The sequence below is a fragment of the Cyprinodon tularosa genome, unplaced genomic scaffold, assembly GCF_016077235.1.
Source record: "Cyprinodon tularosa strain WSP-4 unplaced genomic scaffold, ASM1607723v1 ctg599, whole genome shotgun sequence".
Lineage (NCBI taxonomy): Eukaryota > Metazoa > Chordata > Actinopteri > Cyprinodontiformes > Cyprinodontidae > Cyprinodon > Cyprinodon tularosa.
In genome coordinates this window covers 231484-250584 of record NW_024039339.1, presented here as the reverse complement: position 1 = coordinate 250584, position 19101 = coordinate 231484, and the positions used below count along the sequence as shown (strand labels likewise).

General features: G+C 42.6%; 1 protein-coding gene across 1 annotated transcript in view; it reads right to left on the bottom strand.

Annotated features, from left to right (window-relative positions):
• The window catches only part of zmat4a (zinc finger, matrin-type 4a), a 246768-nt gene that overhangs the window by 139557 nt on the left and 88110 nt on the right, over nt 1–19101 (bottom strand). The window contains exon 3 of the mRNA XM_038306972.1: nt 3148–3237. Coding sequence (XP_038162900.1) covers nt 3148–3237 — 90 coding nt within the window. The remainder of the gene's footprint in view (nt 1–3147; nt 3238–19101) is intronic.

Sequence of the window (19101 nt, the reverse complement as noted above, 5' to 3'; positions counted from 1 at the left end):
TAACAGTGAAAAAAAAGAATTTGTAGGCAAGTGGCACAGCATGAAAAAGAAAATAAATGAAGCTGAAAAAAATATATAAAAAAAAAACAGAAACTCAACAAGAGAAATATCAGCGGTAGATGAAAGAGAAATGGAAAAAGAAATAATGAAATCGACCTACAAATGAAACCTAAACAAAGAAACAGAAAGCAGCAATTTTCAGACCAACACTGATAGAGGAAAATAAAAGAAAACAGTGAGGATGCTGCAAAGGCACAAGACACGGATGACTGAATGATTTAAACTAGAAGGAAGGAAACTGAAAAAGGATAAATAGATGGAGGAAGACAGGAGGAGGGGAGGCATGATTGCCAGCATGTGACAGAGGGAACAGAGGGCAGGGAGGAAGATGAGAACCAAGGAAGACAGACGGGCAGAAGGATGGGATGAAGTGGAATGGAGAGGCAAACAGAAACATCGCAGCAGCGCTGGATGATGAGCGGAGGTGGCAGCAGAAAGCATTAGTGTCCCTTGATGCATCCTTATCTAGATCAGAAAGCCAGATTTCTCCACTGATAGCTGGCAGCCTCCCAATCAGAGAAGCAGAGACCTCTGTCTCTTCCCTTCAGCCTCATCATCACAGCAAACTCATCACAGCCCTGCTGCTAAGACCACGTGAGAAGGAAGGTTTTTTATTTCACCCCAACTGGGGAGGAAGGCTCACCAACAGAACTTTATGGATTCCAAAAAAGTAAAAAAAAAACAAAAAACAATCCACTGGACTTTGTTTCCAAGTTTGAAGACGTTTATCTTCCATCCAGGAAGCTTTTTCAATTCAGGGGGAAAAAATCTGCGGAGTCCGACTAAAGAACATTTTTAATTGTAATACGTTTCTTTATACAGAATTTAACTCTGAAATAAAAAAAAGGTTTGTATTAGGGGTGTAAATAATAATAGTTTTGTATCGATGCATCGATCCAACAGCCGACGATCCGATGCATCGATTCGTCCGCAAGAGAATCGATTCATGTTTTTTTTTCCTCCGGTCTATTTTTATCCATTTGCTGCTGGACGTAATTCTCCCTCCCGTGCTGCGGTGGCGCTAAACCTCTTTTGCCCTCCTACCTCGCTTCCTGGTTATACTCTTACAGCAGTGTGTCGCAGTGAGCTTGATGCAGACATTTTTGATTTATGCTCAATATTGAAGCGTGGTCTGTGCTACACGCTGTGGGTCTAGATACGGCCGAGGCGGCGAGGAAGTGGGGGCGAGTTTAGTCCGACGACGGAGGGACATGAGGGCCAAAAAGAGCAGAGATCCAGGTGGAAAAAGGGTCCCAGCGTTCTCGCGCACCTCGCTCTTCTAGCGGGTCAAACTTCACGAGTTGTTTTCCTCCGGCCTCCTGTCTGCATAGCTGTCTGCGGTCAGCTACAATCTGGGAGAGGTGCAGCAGAGCGTCTGTGGAGGGGGCGGGACGTCTGGAGCCGAGGTATCGCATTGCACTGATTTTCTGCAGTTTTTTTGCAGTATTTTTTGATGCAACTTTTCTACTTCTGTTATTTGCTGTTGTTTCTAAAAAAAAAATGCATAACGATATTACAGCTTTCATTGATTTATTTCAAACTTGAAACTTTGTTTAGCCTGTAAGGTGTAAAAAAATTAACCGATTAATCGCTTAATAGAATTGTATCGTGGTGTATTCTTGAGTAATCATTGGGTCAGGAATTCGATGCTGAATCGAATCGCCATGATGGATGTGATTTACACCCCTAGTTTTTATGCATGAATTTTTAGATAAAAATAATATTTAAAAACATGGAGATTTTCCATTTTAAAATCTAAAGTGTTTTTTTAAAGTAGAGAACAACAATCTTTCAGCTTGGTTTATAAACAATTAATTAACATATTTTCTCAAACCCCTGAACTGATGGTTTGTTATTTTCTTTCTTCTTTCTGTCTTAATGTTGGCAGTGAGCTTTAGGCTGCCCTGCAAGGCTTTAAACCTGGGTTTAACCGGAGACTAAGCCATTCTCAAGCACATATCAAGGAGCTCATTTTGAGCCTGGATCCAGATTTATTGTTGATTCTGTTCATGGTGGAGAATCCTGCTTCACAGCAGCAGGTTGAGCCAAACATCCTCTAAATGTGCAGGGTCATCTTTGAGCACGCCATTTCACTTTTCTTTCACCAGTTCACCGCAGTTCTTCCAGCAGTCCACACTTTCTCTGCTCTCTTTTTCTCATGGTCTTCTCCTTCTTTCCCATCGCCCGGCTTGCCACAGGTTTGCCTGCTGTGTCTAAAAGTAGCAGCAGCAGCAACCCAGACTGACAGCTCATTGGCTCATTTGGATCACGTGCAGCCTGGAGCCGGACGCTCCCCAGGGCTTTACCGTATTAACAGGAGAAGAGGCGCAAGTGAAATTAGACACTGTTGTCGGACAACATGCAGTAATTATAAATGTTTTAAATCAGGTTGGGTCCGGATTTGCCAGCAGGTGGGTCCGCTAATATGTGACCTCTGCTTTATAATAGTAGCCCAACAAAGGCTTGTTTTTGTTAAGAAAAGGGACGAACGGGTCCACCCCTTTTGAATGTGGGTCGTTTGGCTTCTTTTTGTAAGGGGCATTGCAGACTAACGAAAAGAAGCCAAACGGCCGCCATTCCAAAAGAGGTGGACCCGTTCATTAATTTCTATTTGCATGTTTTTCAATCGAAAACAAGACTTTGTTGGGCTGCTGAATCAAACCTGGAACTCAACACTATGTCTGATATTTTGAATTGAAAAAGCTTCCTGGATGGAAGAGAAACGTCTTCAAACTTGGAAACAAAGTCCAGTGGATTGTTTTTTAACTTTTTTGGAATGACTATGACCTGGATGACTGAGAATCTTCTCCAGCAACTTTATGTATTGTGGAATGAAAGGACATGTCGTGTGACTGAGAGAGTCTGGAGGCTGAATCACAAACATGTGGTTTGAATGGAAGGTCGGCGTCCCACGCCACCCATTGTTTACCGGCGTAGAAACGAAGAGTTGCTGTTTATCTGGCTGCTGTTCTGACACATGAAGAGGATAATTAGAGATCACAATGACTGCGTCCCACAGCCCTGGCCTGATGCATGCATGTTTCACACTGATTACAGAGAACAAGGGACGGAACAATCAGGACTCACATTGTCTGTTCTGAGCTTCTTGGCGGGGCAGCCTCCATCCACAGGATGTAGCATGTAATACAGCCGCACTTTGTTGGCGTGTTTCCGACTCTGAAAGGCAGAAGAATGCAAACATGACTTTTTCCATCTCTGTAAGGAAGCGTGCTATCTTAAGAGTGGCTAATCTTTAAAACATTGTTGAAATGTAAAGGGAAAAAATAAAGATTTTGAAATAAAGTGTTATGCAGAAGCATTGATTAAGCTGTTATTAACTTTCAATATATTCATCTTTATATCAACAGACCAACAGTAAAAAATAAATTTCAGAGACTTTATGCTAAAGTTGAAAGGAAAAAAAGACATTTTTTTATTTTACTAACAAAATATGAAGAATGAAGCGGTTATTTCTCCTTTACAGATGTAGAATATAAAACAATATAAACGACAGAACCCGAACTGGACAGTTTGGTTGATCTACAGGGTCATGCTGTGGGAAAGCTCTTATAGAGCTGAACACAGAATAAAATCAGCTAAAAGCAGCAAAAGATATAAAGGATCCATTTCCATTAAAAAAGACTGAATTTTATAATTTTTATCTGATTGTAAATATGTGAATACTTCTCACCCACTTATCATTCTGTTTCTATTAATGTCCACTCACTTATGTGACGGTAATGTTGTACTCTTTCAGCAGCCATGTCGTGTTTTGACGGTCTTGAAATTCGGCTGACCAGCGAAAGTATTTCACATGTCAGTCGAAAGTCTGATGGTGTATTTTTACTTTATAGAGCCGAACAAAGTTCTCAGCGTTCCTCGGTTCACCAGATTCCCAAAGAAGGAACCATTATGGAGAAAAGGTCTGGATGATGGTCTCTTTCAATGGACCAACTTCCAGGGCTCTGCTGTCCCACATTGGGGGAGAAATTACCCGGACAGCAGAGGGTTAGGTTAGACGGCAGTCTGGAGCTCAGACAGGAGCAGAGGGAAATCAGTGCCCTCTTTACCTGCACTAGAGCAGGGAGAGAAGGTAGCATGCTGGGGGAAACTGCACTAGCAGAGAGAGGCTACAGCGAGCTGGGTTAGCTTTAGAAGCTAGGAACAGAGGTGCACTGATGTAGCCTCGTGAGACCGTCCTGATCTCGCGAGCTTTCAAGATTTCACTCGCTAATCAATCTGGAGACTCTCCGTTAAAGAAAATTTGGAGCGGTTCTCCAAACGAACGTCCAATCAGCGTTGGCTCTGAGGCGGGTTGAGGTGTGACGCAACGAGAAGCGCGACAGTTCAGTCTAAAGAACATGGCGGCTTCAGCCGATGAAACTAGCGTTAGCGTGGCTATCGAGCAAGTTTTATGGGAATTACAGAGTATTTCTTCACTGAAAGAAGAGCAAAACACTGCTCTGGAGGCTTTTCTCAGAGGAAAAGATGTTTTTGCTCTTCTCCCAACTGGTTTCGGCAAGAGTTTGATCTATCAATTGGCTCCTCTTCGTCGTCGCTCTGTTAGTACGTCATATGCTTCGTTGATCTGATTGGTTTATTTGGCCCGTCTATCACCAACATAGGCCAATCAGCTAACCAGTATTTTCGCCCCTTCCCAAAATTACTACAACAGAAGGTTTCCAGATGGATATGCGGAGCAAATCCATCTGGCGGAGTCAGGTTAGCACTGATGTGCTCCACTCCAGATCCACCCTTCTACATAAAGATAACACTGGAAACCTTTTCTCCATCTGTGAAATTCACAAGTGCAAAAATGTATATTTTTTAGTCTTCCTACGTTTCTGAACGAGGAATGAAAGCAACATAAAATGAACACAGCTTTTGCTCAGAAGGCATCAGGCTGCTAGTTGAAAATCTACTCATTATTGGTCAAGACTGAGCGACTACTGTATGACTTGTTTGGAAGATTTTAAGTCTATCAAAAGGAATCCAAAACCGTATCTAAACACATCCAGGCATCTGAAATGTATGTATTTATTCAGTCAGAGCTAAAGTGGAGATTTGTGGCCCTAATGCAGGGAACCCTGAGCTGGAGCAAATGCTTGGCTCCTGAAATGATCCCAAATTGTGCCTTAAATGGAATGTTTCAAAGTCAGACAGCTCAGGTCCAAGGAAATATTTGCTTACATTAAACTAGATAATTAGTGATAGTGACCTTTGTGAATAATCCAAAATAATTTCAATTCAGTTTATTGCTATGGTGTCATGATCTGGCCTGTTTGCTCCTCCTTAATTAGTAATTCCTTTCACCTGTTGTTTTTTCATCCCTGCCTTAATTATAATTTATTCCTCTCACCTGTTTCCTCTGGTTTATATTCAGTTCAGATTGAGCATTCAGGGCCAGATCATTATTTGTCTTTCTGTTAGCATGTCTGTTAGTTTTACTCCTTGGTTCCTGTCCTGGATCCTAGTTGCCAGTGGAAAGAGGGCTTTAGTGTTTGTCGTGTCTCCTGATCGTCCACTGTTCCTCCCCCACAGAGTCCTCTGGGTTTTTGGCTCAATAAGTTGGGAGGTTCAGTTTTTATCTCAGTAAGCCTGGCTCCAGGGAGGAGACCAGTTTAAAGTCCTGCATCAAGTTCTGGTTCCACGTCCTGTCTCGGCTACCCTCTTCCACTGAGCCTGCTCATCTGTACCTGATACTGTCTGCTCCTGTGCGGGACCAGCTGGTCATGCTTTCAGACCCAGTCAGACTCTGAACCCTCCTGGGAGCCTGTGGATGCCTGGAAGTCTGGATCCTGCTACCTGTTCTGTTCCTGCCTGATCTGGATCCTGTTCTTGTCTGTTCCTTTCTGTTCTGGATCCCTGACCAGGATCGGCTTCCAGCATGCCCTCTGGGACTGCAGCACTTGGGGACATTCTTGGACTGGACTGTTAAACCAGAGTGTCTGTGATTGGGCGGTGCCCCGCTCCCCATCCTGCAGTGTCCGCGAGCCACAGTTCCACATTAGTTTTTGTTAATTTAATTAACCTTTTTGAACTTTCCTACTGACTGTCTCTCCTTGAATACTGGGTCCACCTGTCCGCATTTCATGACATATGGTACTAATTCCCACCATGTCATCTTATATGGTCTTCTGCTGTGTTCTATTTTGTCTGTTTTTGTCCTTATTTTGTCTTCTATGAACAAAATAGTGACCTCATACAAAAGTAAATAGGCCACACTTTTATTTTTTGAGTTGGACATAAAGCTGTACCTCACTTTCTTATATTATAGAATAGAATAGAATAGATATAGATAGAATAGATTTACTTTATTTATCCCAAGCTGGGAAATTGTAGTGTAGCAGCAGCTTTACACATAGTGACAGTCACAACACAATAAGATAAAGAAAAAGTAAAAAATCACATAACATCCACATGTATTTACATTATAAAAGTACAGTGAACAGTCCTAAGGTGCAGTGAACAAATTATAAATAATGTATTAAAAACATGGAGTGCAGTACAGTACAGTGCTGGTTACTGTATGCTGAAACAAGAGTTTATTTTTTATTGTACAATGTGATGGCATATGGTAGGAAAGATTTCCTGTATCTGTCCCTTCGACAGCGGAGCTGGAGCAGCCTGTGAGAAAAGGTTCTCCGCTGTCTGACCACTGTGTGGTGGAGAGGGTGCTGATCATTGTCAATGATGGATAAGAGTTTATTCAGCGTTCTCCTCTCCACCACAGTCTCAAAAGACTCCAGCCTGAGTCCAAGTACAGAGCCAGCCCTCCTGATGATTTTATCAAGTCTGTTGGTGTCGCTGGCTCTAATGCTGCTGCCCCAACACACAGCAGCAAAGAAAATGGTGCTGGCAACAACAGGCTGGTAAAAGATCTCCAACATCTTGCTGCACACATTGAAGGATCTCAGCTTTCTCAAGAAATAGAGTCTGCTCATCCCCTTCTTGTACACAGCCTCAGAGTTAGACCTCCAGTCCAGTCTATTGTCAATTATCACTCCCAAGTATCTGTAGTCCTCCACCACCTCCCCCCTAATCCGTAGTGGCTGTGAAGACCTCTTCTCTCTCCTGAAGTCAATCACCATCTCTCTGGTCTTGTTGACATTCAGCCTCAGGTGGTTCTGTTCGGACCACTCCACAAAGCTGTCCACCAGTGTCCTGTACTCCCCCTCCTCTCCCTCTCTTATACACCCTACAACAGCTGAGTCATCAGAAAACTTCTGCAGATGACATGACTCAGAGTTGTACTGAAACTCAGTGGTGTATACGGTGAAGAGAAAGGGAGAGAGCACAGTTCCCTGTGGAGCTCCTGTATCACTGACCACCACATCAGACAGGACACTGCCCAGACGGACAAACTGTGGCCTGCCTGTCAAGTAGTCAGTAATCCAGGACATCCTTGTGTCGTCGACACCCATCACCCGCAGCTTCTCACCCAGCAGCAGAGGCTGAATGGTGTTGAAAGCACTGGAGAAATCAAAGAAAGTGATCCTCACAGTGCCTCCTCCACCATCCAGATGCAAATGGGCTCGTTGCAGCAAGTAAATGACAGCATCGTCAACTCCTAAGTGGGACCGGTAGGCAAACTGCAAAGGGTCCAGAAACGTCCTCACCTGTGGCCTCAGCTGGGCTAAGACCAGTCTCTCCAGGACCTTCATCACATGCGATGTGAGAGCGACCGGTCTGTAGTCTGCTGGGTCGGATGGCCTCGGCTTCTTGGGGACAGGAACCAAGCACGACGTCTTCCACAGCAACGGGACTTTCTCCTGACTCAGGCTGAGGTTGTAGAGATGTCCCAGTACAGGAGACAGCTGGCTGGCGCATGTCTTCAGGATCCTGGGTGTGATGCCATCAGGGCCTGCAGCCTTGCGCTGATGTAGTCTTTCCAGCTGCCTCTTAACCTGGCCTGTAGTCACACGGGGGTTGGTGCAGATGTCCTCAGTGGAGGAGGAGGAGGAGGAGAGGGGGGTGGTAGAGAGGTGCTGTACAGGAGAAGGCTGGGGGGAGGGTTGAGCCATTTGGGACAGTGTGAGTGTGTGGGGGGCTTGAGGTGTCTGAGGGGTGGCAGGAGGTGAGCTAAACCTGTTAAAAAACTGGTTGAACTGGTTCGCTCTGTCCAGGCTCCCAGATGTCTGCCTGTCCTTCCCCTTCATCCCCGTGATGTACTTCATTCCAGCCCACACGTCACTCACCCTTTTTTGCTGGAGTTTGGCCTCCAGCTTCCTCCTATAATTGTCCTTGCACATCCTCAGCATATCCCTGAGTTCGTGCTGCACTCTCCTCAGCTCCTCTCTGTCTCCAGACCTGAAAGCCTTCTTCTTTTTGTTCAGAAGTTCCTTCAGGTCACTGGTAATCCAGTGCTTGTTGTTAGGGAAGCACTGGACGGTCCTGGCTGGCATGGTGGTGTCCTTGCAGAATCTGATGTAATCCGTAACGCAGTTGGTCATCTCATCGATGTCCTCCCCATGTGGCTCACATAACACGTCCCAGTCTGTGGACTCGAAGCAGTCCTGCAGTGCCTCAGCAGCCTCTGGTGTCCACCTCCTCACCACCCTGGTGTGCACCGGCTGCCTTTTCACAAGTGGGACATACTTCGGGGTCATCAAGACCAGGTTGTGGTCTGACCTGCCGAGGGGAGGGAGGGCTGCGGCGTCATATGCGTCCATGGTATTGGTGTATAATAAATCCAGTGTTTTATTGTCTCTGGTGGGGCAGTTAACATACTGGTGAAAGTTATTGAGAGTATTGTTCAGTGAGGCATGATTGAAATCCCCAGTAATAACCATAAACGCATCTGGATGATCAGTCTGCAGTTTAGCAGCGGCAGAGCTGATGACGTCACAGGCCACCGCTGCATCAGCTGAGGGGGGGATTTAGACATTAATAACAATGGTAGACATAAACTCCCTCAGCAAATAATACGGGCGCATTCCCACAGCCAGCAGTTCAATGTCCGGGGTACAGAGACGTTCCTTCACTCTGACATGTCCAGGGTTGCACCACCTCTCACTCACATAAAGTACAAGCCCGCCGCCCTTCTTCTTCCCACTTTTAGAACAGTCTCTGTCTCCACGTACCAAACTGTAACCGGCGACCTCCACACTGCTGTCCGGGATGTTGGAGTGTAGCCAAGTCTCACTAAAGCAAAACAAGCTACACTCGCGGTATTCCCGTTGAGTCCTCACCAGCGCTGAGAGCTCGTCCGCCTTATTCACCAAAGACCTCACATTTCCCACTATCATCGCTGGGACCGCTGGCCTATGTCTCCTCCTCCTCTCCCTCCGCTTGGTTCCAGCTCTGCAACCCCGGCGTCTCCTCCGTAACTCCTCCGGGACCACAGGTCTGTCTCCGGGCAGCAGCGTGGGCCTATACAGAGCAATCAGCTGATCACGCGTGTAAACAATGCCCCCGCTACTGCCGGCAACGCTCTCAGTTACAAAAAGTAAAAAAAGTGACAAAAGAACACGGAGAAAAATCGCAAAACGTAATCCAGCCATTGTCCCAACGTTTATGTACGGACTTACAATAAATAAGAAAAACAAGAAAAGTTAAAAACGCACGTTCTGCGGGAGCTGAGGCTACAGGCTGCCACCCGAGGCGGCGCCAGGTTTTTCACAGGGATATTGAGAATATGTTTACATTATAGTTCTATTTGGTAAAATGTTGATAATAATGTGACTTGAATTAAGCTTTAGAAGATAATAACTTTGCTTTAGTTTTGTGTTGAGATTAATTGAATCTGAGGTGTTTATTTGAAGCTATGGCCAGTTGGATATGCTACTTAAATGTTTTCTGTGTTGCATTAATTTAAACTGTTGGACCAAAACATTTTTTGCAATTCAAAAACAATTTATGAATTAATTCATGAATAAAAGGCTTCAAGTTTGAAGTATCTGGGCTATTTTTCTTGCAACAACTCTACAGGGAGACTTTGCTTCCCACCAAAGTGGAGGTTAGGTCTTGGGCTTCAACAGATTGGAGACTACTGAGCAAGAGAGTTTCTGGTCTCTTTAACTCTTACAGAAAAAAACTCACAAGACACCTTTAGGTAAATAACTGAAAGTTTTCTCCAGATCCAAGACACTTTTTTGGTCCAATGATGCCTTCGTCAGTTTTTAAGTGATATTTTCTCAGTAATTAAAATATCCAAAAACCAGCTGTTAATCTAACTTGAGAAATATTGGAGGGAAACAAAAAAGCAAACCCCCCACCTTAGTGAAACCCACTCTTTAGTAAGCATATACATACTATATATAGACAGAAGGGACTTTAAGCCATGAAAAAGATATACAGTAAAAAGTAAAGGAGTAAATTGTTCCACTGCCTCTTTTCTAAATTTGATCAAAGTGTGCATTTCCAAAGCTGATGGAGTTTTCCACTTGGCACTTGTGCTGTGGCCATATTGCCTCCTCCCACCGTTCTTTAGAGACCAACATGAAACTGTGAGGCATATTTAAACTCAGTTTACAGGAGTAGCCATTCAAACTTTCCCCACTTTCCTTGATGGGTCCTTGGCTTTTTAAAAATCTATCTTTGTACTAAAATATTCTTTCTGTCAGGATTTGTGGTCTAGGATTAAGATCTTAAGAGAAGCGCCACCTCCTGGTCAGACCCTATAATTCAGTGAAAGGTTGGAGTCAGAGTAAAAAAAATATGGAAGAGGGGGGGTCACTGCAGTGGCTGGAAGTTGGAGGGGATTTTGCTGGGAGTTGCAGGGAAGTTGGCTACTATTTAGCTGGCGTTTGCCTGGGAAGGAACATTTTGAATGGATGCCACTGTAAAGGTTTTAAATCTTTGGTTTTAAGCTTGAATCACAACACTGTGGTATTTTAGTCTAACAGGCCCAACAAGAGTGGGAGACATACTCGTGCTTTCTGTAAGTAAGACCAACAGGCGCGTGTCTGGTTGATTTCACTCATTCATCGTTGACTGCCATGGAAAAAAAGGTTTGGGTACAACACCATCCAGCCTGGTCTCAGCCGAGGACTGATTCATTGATGCCGTGGAATTTATTCCTTTCCAGGCTACGCTGCAATCCCCTCTACTATACAGACTTTCAATTTTATTGTTGCATTTTTTTTAGCTTTCCTTATTTCCACTTTAACTTCCCTGGAAAAGGTATTTCCTCGAGGGGTTACCTGAATAAAATATATATATTTTTTCTTTATAAATGGCTGATTTAATTAGTCACCCAGGGTTTATTATTTGGGAATTTAACCACTTTCCTAGATGGGATTACTAATTCCACACAAAATGTGATGGATAATTAAAACAGTGTCAAGTTTAACCACTTTCGTAGATGACATATATATATATATATGTGTGTGTATATATATACATATGTATATAAATATATATACATATATACATATACACATACATATATACATATACATATACATATACACATATATATATATGTGTGTATATATATATATATATATATATATATATATATATATATATATATATATATATATATACACACACAATCTTAATCTTAATCTTCAAACCAATGGAACTTTTCCACCCTTGGGAATATCTGGAATATTCCCAGTCATGTTGAGGCTAGATTTAGGCCAACCTAAATCCAAAGTAAGCCAGACTTTAAGCTGCTGTTGGTTGATAGAATCTGTCAGCTTTGGAGAAAAGAAACAAACATCCTCTTTTAAAGTTTTTACAAATTTTATCAAAATATTTTCAGGAGCTTTACAACTCTCTGAACTTTTTAGTAATTCATTCACAGACCTCAGATTAAATAAATACAGATTACATAGAAAGCTCTACATCTCTGCAGCAGCTTCTCTCCAGGAACGCCTGGATGTGTGGGCGGTTATGGTGCACGCTTTAGGTAATCAGGACTGAAGAAAAAATCCATATTGCATTACTAGCACATCAGTGAGCAGATAACAGATAGTGTGATTTCAGACAGCCCCCTGTTCAGGAGCCAAAGTGTCTGATGCCAAACAACCTATGTCTGTTTTTAAAATGGAACATTCCCACTAAGACATAAAACCTGATCCTCTGGAGTATAAATAATCTTTAAAAGCCGTTAAAAGGTGCTCTCTGTTCAAGAACTCGGCCCCCTGCTGCTCCTTTCTTGCAGTTCAGTCGCTGCCAGTAGCCTGTGCCAAATCCCAGCTGGGAATCCGTTTGTTTGGATGCAGCCCCTTTGAAAAGAAAGGTATAATTTGAAAGTCGCTGCATAATTTAAGCATAAACTACACTGGATTGACTTTTAAGGATACAAAATGTTAACACCTGATGAGTCTACTTGCCAGGGGCGGATTTAGGAAATGTGGGGCCCTAGGCAAAGACAGGCAGGGGGCCCTTTGAGTCTAGAAGGCAGCACATCAAACAGCCCCATTCTCCAGATAGAGAAATGTTAATAGAATAGACATCCATTATCTGTTCTAGGTTGTGTCCCTCTCTTCTTGTCCCTTTTCTTCTTGTTTTCCTCTCTATGTTTTGTACTCAGCTGACTTTTCATGCTGTCTCTAAAGGAATGAAAGATTTTTTCCAAGCACTAAGCTCACTTAGCTGATTGCTCCTTCCTGTGTTTCCAAAAAGGCCAAAGTAAATAACCCAGTCCTTCTTTTCACTGTAGACCAGCCATGATCTGCTTATCTGTTCTCCATTTTTCATTTGGATGAAATAATAGCTGCATGAATCATGACAGCAGACAAGATAGAGGAGAGCAGGAGGCGGGGTTACCAATCTACTGGCTCTGGAGAGCAGAGTTCGCTGCTTTTAGATGTTGTCTCCAAAGTCTCCAGTAGCAGAAAAAAGTCTATAGATTTGGCGCTAGGAGCTTTTTAGAAATCAAAATGCTAGAGGGGTCTGAAAAGTGGCTAAATATAGCGACTAAAGCGCTAAGTTAGCAGAGTTCGCTAAGTTAGCAGAGTTCGCTGCTTTTAGATGTTGTCACAGAAGTCTCCAGTAGCAGAAAAAAGTCTATAGATTTGGCGCTAGGAGCTTTTTAGAAATCAAAATGCTAGAGGGGTCTGAAAAGTGGCTAAATATAGCGACTAAAGCGCTAAGTTAGCAGAGTTCGCTAAGTTAGCAGAGTTCGCTGCTTTTAGATGTTGTCACAGAAGTCTCCAGTAGCAGAAAAAAGTCTCTAGATTTGGCGCTAGGAGCTTTTTAGAAATCAAAATACTAGAGGGGTCTGAAAAGTGGCTAAATATAGCGACTAAAGCGCTAAGTTGGCAACACTGCTCTTTGCATCGTTTGCTGCTGCTGTCTGGGGCCCTAGGCATCTGTCTCGTATTGACTAATGATAAACCCCCCCCTGCTGCTTGCAGATGGATGTCATTCATATTAGAATGAAATGCAGCCACCGATGATCACAACATGGACTGAAAAAAATGAGCAACAAAAAAAAAAGTAGGTGACTACTACTGTAGACAGAAGAATTAAACATTGAGTCGTGTTTGCTTTGCTTATTTCCACAAGCAACTTCTAAAAATCAGCCTTTCACCATCATCATCACCTTTTTTTCTGTTTATTTAGTGAGATTAGCTTCAAACCCAAGTCAGTTCCAATTTGAAAGCTCCAACAATAAATCCCAGTAAGTCTGTCTGTTATTATTGGATATACTGGTTTAATGGTTCAGTTTAAAATCATTAAATTAAGCCCCAAAAAAACAGCATCCAGCATTCTTTATTTCTCAGTTGTCTTTTTAGTGACTGTTTATTTTGCTGCTTGCTACCAGGGTCTGAAGTTTCTAATATCATTAACCGCTTCTTTCAGAGGCAGGAATGTTAAATAATGTAAAATAAAGACATATTCAGGTTATGGATCAATCCTAATATAATTATTTGGGCAGGTTGTTATTAGAATTTATAGAAAACACACATGATGTCAATCCAAAGCGCAGTAATATCGGGGAGTCTCCACCTGCTGGAATATTGAGCTCATCCATCAGTAAACCAACAACATGATGAGGTTGAGCTGATTATTTGCTCAGCTTTGATTTTCAACCCTTAAACCTGTCAGTTTTTCACACTAATAGCTGCCAGCATATTCTGTGCAGGAGGAAATAAACTTTAAAGTTAATTTGCTGGTGTTGAAACGAAGGAAACAGGGATCGACTTTACCATTAGGATTGTTTTGGTTTTATTCATTTAAAAATTCCCTTTTTTTTTTGTCAAATAGAATGGACAAGAAACAAACTGACTTTTCAATGTCATGATCAGCATCTCATTCACATAATTGTAGCTGTTTTCTGTTAGCCTGGGAAACAACATGGACTTTTCCCGGGAGAGGATATACAGTGAAGTATTCCTAGAGGTCAAACCATGCAAGGCTCAGAGAAAGTTAGCGTCTGTTTGGACCTTCCTGAACATGTGCAGCAAATGGACTGATCCAATATGGTGGACACTGAAGGAGGGGGGCTGAGAAACACTAAATATTATCAACGTACTGATGGCATTTCAATGTGAAAAACTCACACAACGAGAAAAGACAATAAGAACAAATTTTGGTTGATTCAATTACTTTAGTCTTTGGCGCTCAGACCTCGGCAGCAAACAAAGCGCTTAATTTTGATAAATATGCATGAACAAGAGTAAAAAGAACAGGCCCCCCCCCCCCCCCCCCCCCCCCCCCCCCCCCCCGATGCTGGGATCCAGTGGACTGCGTGAGCTGATACTAGAGCTTCACTTCCTGGAAGATGGAAGTCCAGCTGGATAACACAGGTTGAGAGAACCTGTCCATGATGAGCAAGCATGAAGCGACAGTGGAGAGGAAAAACTCCCCTTTAGGAAGTAACCTCTGGCAGAACCAGGCTCAACATGGCGGTCTTCTGCCAGACCGGTTAAGATGAGACAGGGAACGCAGTAAGAGTCCAGCTGAGTTGAAACGGTGTCATCTGTATGAAGTCACACAGCGCATCCGCCGCCTGCGCACAGGAGCAGACAGGTGCGTATCGTAGGCCTTTAAGATGAACATTGGATGCCAATTGGCTTTCGTGGAGGTGTGGTTCAAAGCTGATTGGTTGTGTTGCAGGTGGATGAAGGAAAGCAACGAGTTTCTTCAGTTGAACTTCCGCCTAGGTTCCATTTTAGCCAAAGGATTTTTATCAAAAACATAATTAATGTGCACAAATAAGGAATAGTTGTATTAATAATACATGTAAACAGAGTTTTATGGGGCCCCCAGGAACGTAGGGCCCTAAGTTACTGCACACTCCACACTGGTTGGTCAGTTTGTGGACAAAGCTGATGTATCTTTACTCAGGGTAGCATCCAGCAGCTTTAATGCATCAAAGTTCACCATTATAATGAGTGGGTTCATAGTTTTGTGGGGGAATTCATCCCAGTTGACCAAACCCCACTTTCTGCTGGGGTCTTGATTCACTTGCAAGGTCTCTGGTTTACCTGACTTCTGGTGTTAACTTCTGTTCCGGACTCAGTCTGACACAACTACTGAAAATATTAACCTAACAGGCCACCATAGCAGTGAACTATGTCCTGATTCACACCTGATCGTGCTTCTGTTGCTTAGCAACACTGCTGCTAGCACGCTGTGGGTCACAGCATGAATTCTCCCAAACCTTTTCCAAACGGGCATTTTAGAGCTCTAACAACTACACTAAAATGCAGAACAGAGGCGCTGCTAAAGTAGTTTTCCTCAGTTTTGTTCTGTCACATTCGAGTCAGTTCTGTCTAATAAGACAAACTATCATCACACACTTAGCTGGACTCCAACTTATAGTTAGAGAAATTCATCTGCAAAGTTTTAGGGAGGATAATCGCTGTGAATTTTAAAAAGAATTGAGCAGATGTAGCAAAAAGGATCAAAGAAGATTAATTGTCTCGTAGATAAAGGCTGGTTGATAAGTTTTGGATGGAGGAAAAATTATTAACAAAAGTATGGAGTCAGAAAGGGGTCAAAATGATTGTAAACTTACAAATCTTAGTTGAAACTGAAAGAACAAAAGTTGAAACTGAAAAAATAGAAATTGATATTTTCTTGGAATCTGAGAAACTAAAAAATGAAACATAAAATAATAAGAATTTTATCTAAATTCTTCCCCTCAGATTAAAAAACTCATAATTCAGTTTAGTATTCCAACTAAACTTTTTTTGTTTTGTTTTTTTTTCTCCTTTTTTTTAATTGCAGAATCAGATTCTATATTTTCAGATTTTTCAATTATTATTTTTTTCAGTCCAATCTAATTGTGGGCGGGGTAACTAGCCTAGTAAACTAGCCCCACCCGCCAGCGGCCAAAATCATTTTTGCTTGCCATTGGTCTAGCCTCGATCAATGCCCAAGGCCCTAGAACTGATGGGCCAATCACAGCGCAGAGACGTGAATGTGAATTTCTGGAGGCCAAGTGGGCGGGGTTTTAAGGGCGTGACGACAAAGCTGCACGACGCTGGAAAAAGCAACTATTGAACAGTTCTGGTTTGACTCAGCTTTGGAATCAGTTCTGGAAGGATTAGACTTTGGGTTTTCGTTGAAACGTGAGCAGGAAGAGGCTAGATGCTCATTTATTTTTAAGAAGGACGTATTCGCCGTTTTACCGACAGACTGTTTGTTTCCACTCCCCCACCAGCTTCCTGTCACGCTTCCTACGTCACAGTCAGTTTCGCTCATTGGTCAGAGCGTTGGCCAATAGGCTCAGACATGGTTTGAAAAACAACGGGTTGATCTCATCAACAATCTTCCGATGTCTCATTCATCGGGGCCACACTAAGTTACACATTTAATCTCACATTTAGTCTGGAATATCAGGTTACAGGGAAATGTGATTGACAGCTTACAGCGTAGCTGAAGAGTTGTCGTCTTCCATGTTGCATTCAAGGACTATGGGAAATACAACTATTTTTTTAACACATTCTCTCTGGCATTTATTTGCATTTTTGGCAAAATCCCAGGAAAACTATTACATTTTCCAGGGATTACGTTTCGTTTGGCACGTCGAACATCAAATACTTCATTTTTCCAGCTCCAGCATCTGCTGCTTGTCCCTTGCAACAGTGTCCCAAAGTTCAAATCAAACCTATGCTTTTGCCTGACTAACATGCTGCTTCAAACCCCCCTCGTTCAACCCTACCACATGACAGGAAAGAAGCACGGTAGAGATCAATTACTGAGCAGTCAATTTTTAACAAAGCCAAAGACATTGGGCCAATTTATACTGTGGAGAGGACGGGGTTTATTAATAAGATTAAAAACTAAGACGCCTGAGATGAGCTGCCAAACCACAGGTACCTTGAGTTGGGGGTCGTAAATCAAACTTAAGAAAAAATTCTGAGATTTTATTTCTAGGCCATATCACCCAGCCCTAATTTTAAATGAACTGGTTGAATCATAGCCTGTAAACCCGTAACATTTCTGTAAACATCAGTTTATATATTTTCTTGGTCCTCCATCCTCTCTCTTTCTGGTCTATCTCGGTCTTCAGCCCCCGTTCAACGCTACATTAGCTGGACACAGACTAGCAGTTTGCCACGCTACCGGAGGCGATATGAAGGCAAGGTCTGTGCCACAGATGGAGGCATGGAGGGGTGGGTGCTGATATGTCGAAATTAAAATCCTGCTGGGATTATGAGCCGAAACTGAAATAGAGGAGCTACCGGAACCTCAATGTCAGGGTCTTTGATTTGAAGTGCTTCATGGGCTAATTGCCTCCTTGTCACAGAGATTATAGGCGGTTGCCTCCTGTTTAATCATATTTTAAGATCTGTGTAAATATATCACCTATCCTCCTCATTCGGTATTTTTTTTTTTTGCAAAAGGCTGCCTAACAGCTGATCTTTCAGGATGATTTCTATTAATAAACCCTCCTTCGCTCCACTGCTTCCCCACGAGGCAAGCTCATAATTAAACTGTGTAAGTGCTGCTGCATTAGGGGGAACTAAATAAAGAGGACTAAGCAGTGCTGCTGTTTTTGCTTATACGGGAAGCGTAAAGCCACTTTTCATTCTGGTAAAAGGTTCCAGACGAGCTTTATCACCTTCTACTTGTGCTTTTTATCGCCTAGCACACAGAATAATTCCTAAGGATACCAAGTAGAGGCAAAACAAAGTCGCTTTACTGCTGAGTGTGTCGCTTCTAGAGCTCAGTTCGACAGTATTTCTCATCTATTATTGGTAGTCACTATAAAAGCTCTACCTCATTTTGCTACTGTACAATTTCCTTTTCATCAGCACCACTGATAGCTAATATTTCCATCCCATTACCTCCAAAGCAAGTGAAAAGACGAGGGATGATAGATGAGAGCGGTTAAAGCATCACTTCTCCCAACACTGACAAAAAGCGTGTATAAACGTTCAGACCACCCCTCAGGATTAATTGGCAAGGTTTTCCAAAGAGTTAATGATGTATGGGAAGCAATTAGCGACAAATTATGGGAATTAGTTAGTTTTTTTATCTCTGGAGGGAGATACAATAAAAAGGACAAAGCTTAAATCGACAGTCAAGTACCTTCAGTTCAAACCATTTATATTTTGAAATGATACTTTTGTTTCTTTTTTGCATCTGCCTCAATCTGTAGTAAAGAACCTTTATGGCCGTGAGGCACTGGGCTTCACTACTCTCAGAAATCAATGGTTGGAAAGGTCAAACTCTGACATGGAAAATGCAGATTAGCTGGTCAATAGCTCCCACTGTCTGCTACAAAACCAAATACTAGCATAGAGGGAGATGCAACCGCTCAGGGTTTATAAAATGTTGACTTGAAGGCTTTATAAGGTCAATCTGGACGGCATTGTTGACAACAATGAGTAGAAATGTAACTCTAGAGCTGCTTTCCTGCAGGGTTTGGATGCATCTGTTGTTCATTCGTCTGCAGAGCTCAGTAACATGCAATGGACTTAATTCATCTATTTTTTGGAAGGTTTCAATGACTAAAACCTGAAAAAATGGTTTTAAACTGCTGTTTCTCCAAAGTGGAACTCATAAGCAACATTCAACATCAATCAGCTTTTTTTTTTTTTTTTTAAACACTGGTTTTAGGTTTAATAGTGACATAAAATGAATATGGTAAAGTTCTCTTTAGATTGACTGCAGCAGGTAGTTCCTTGT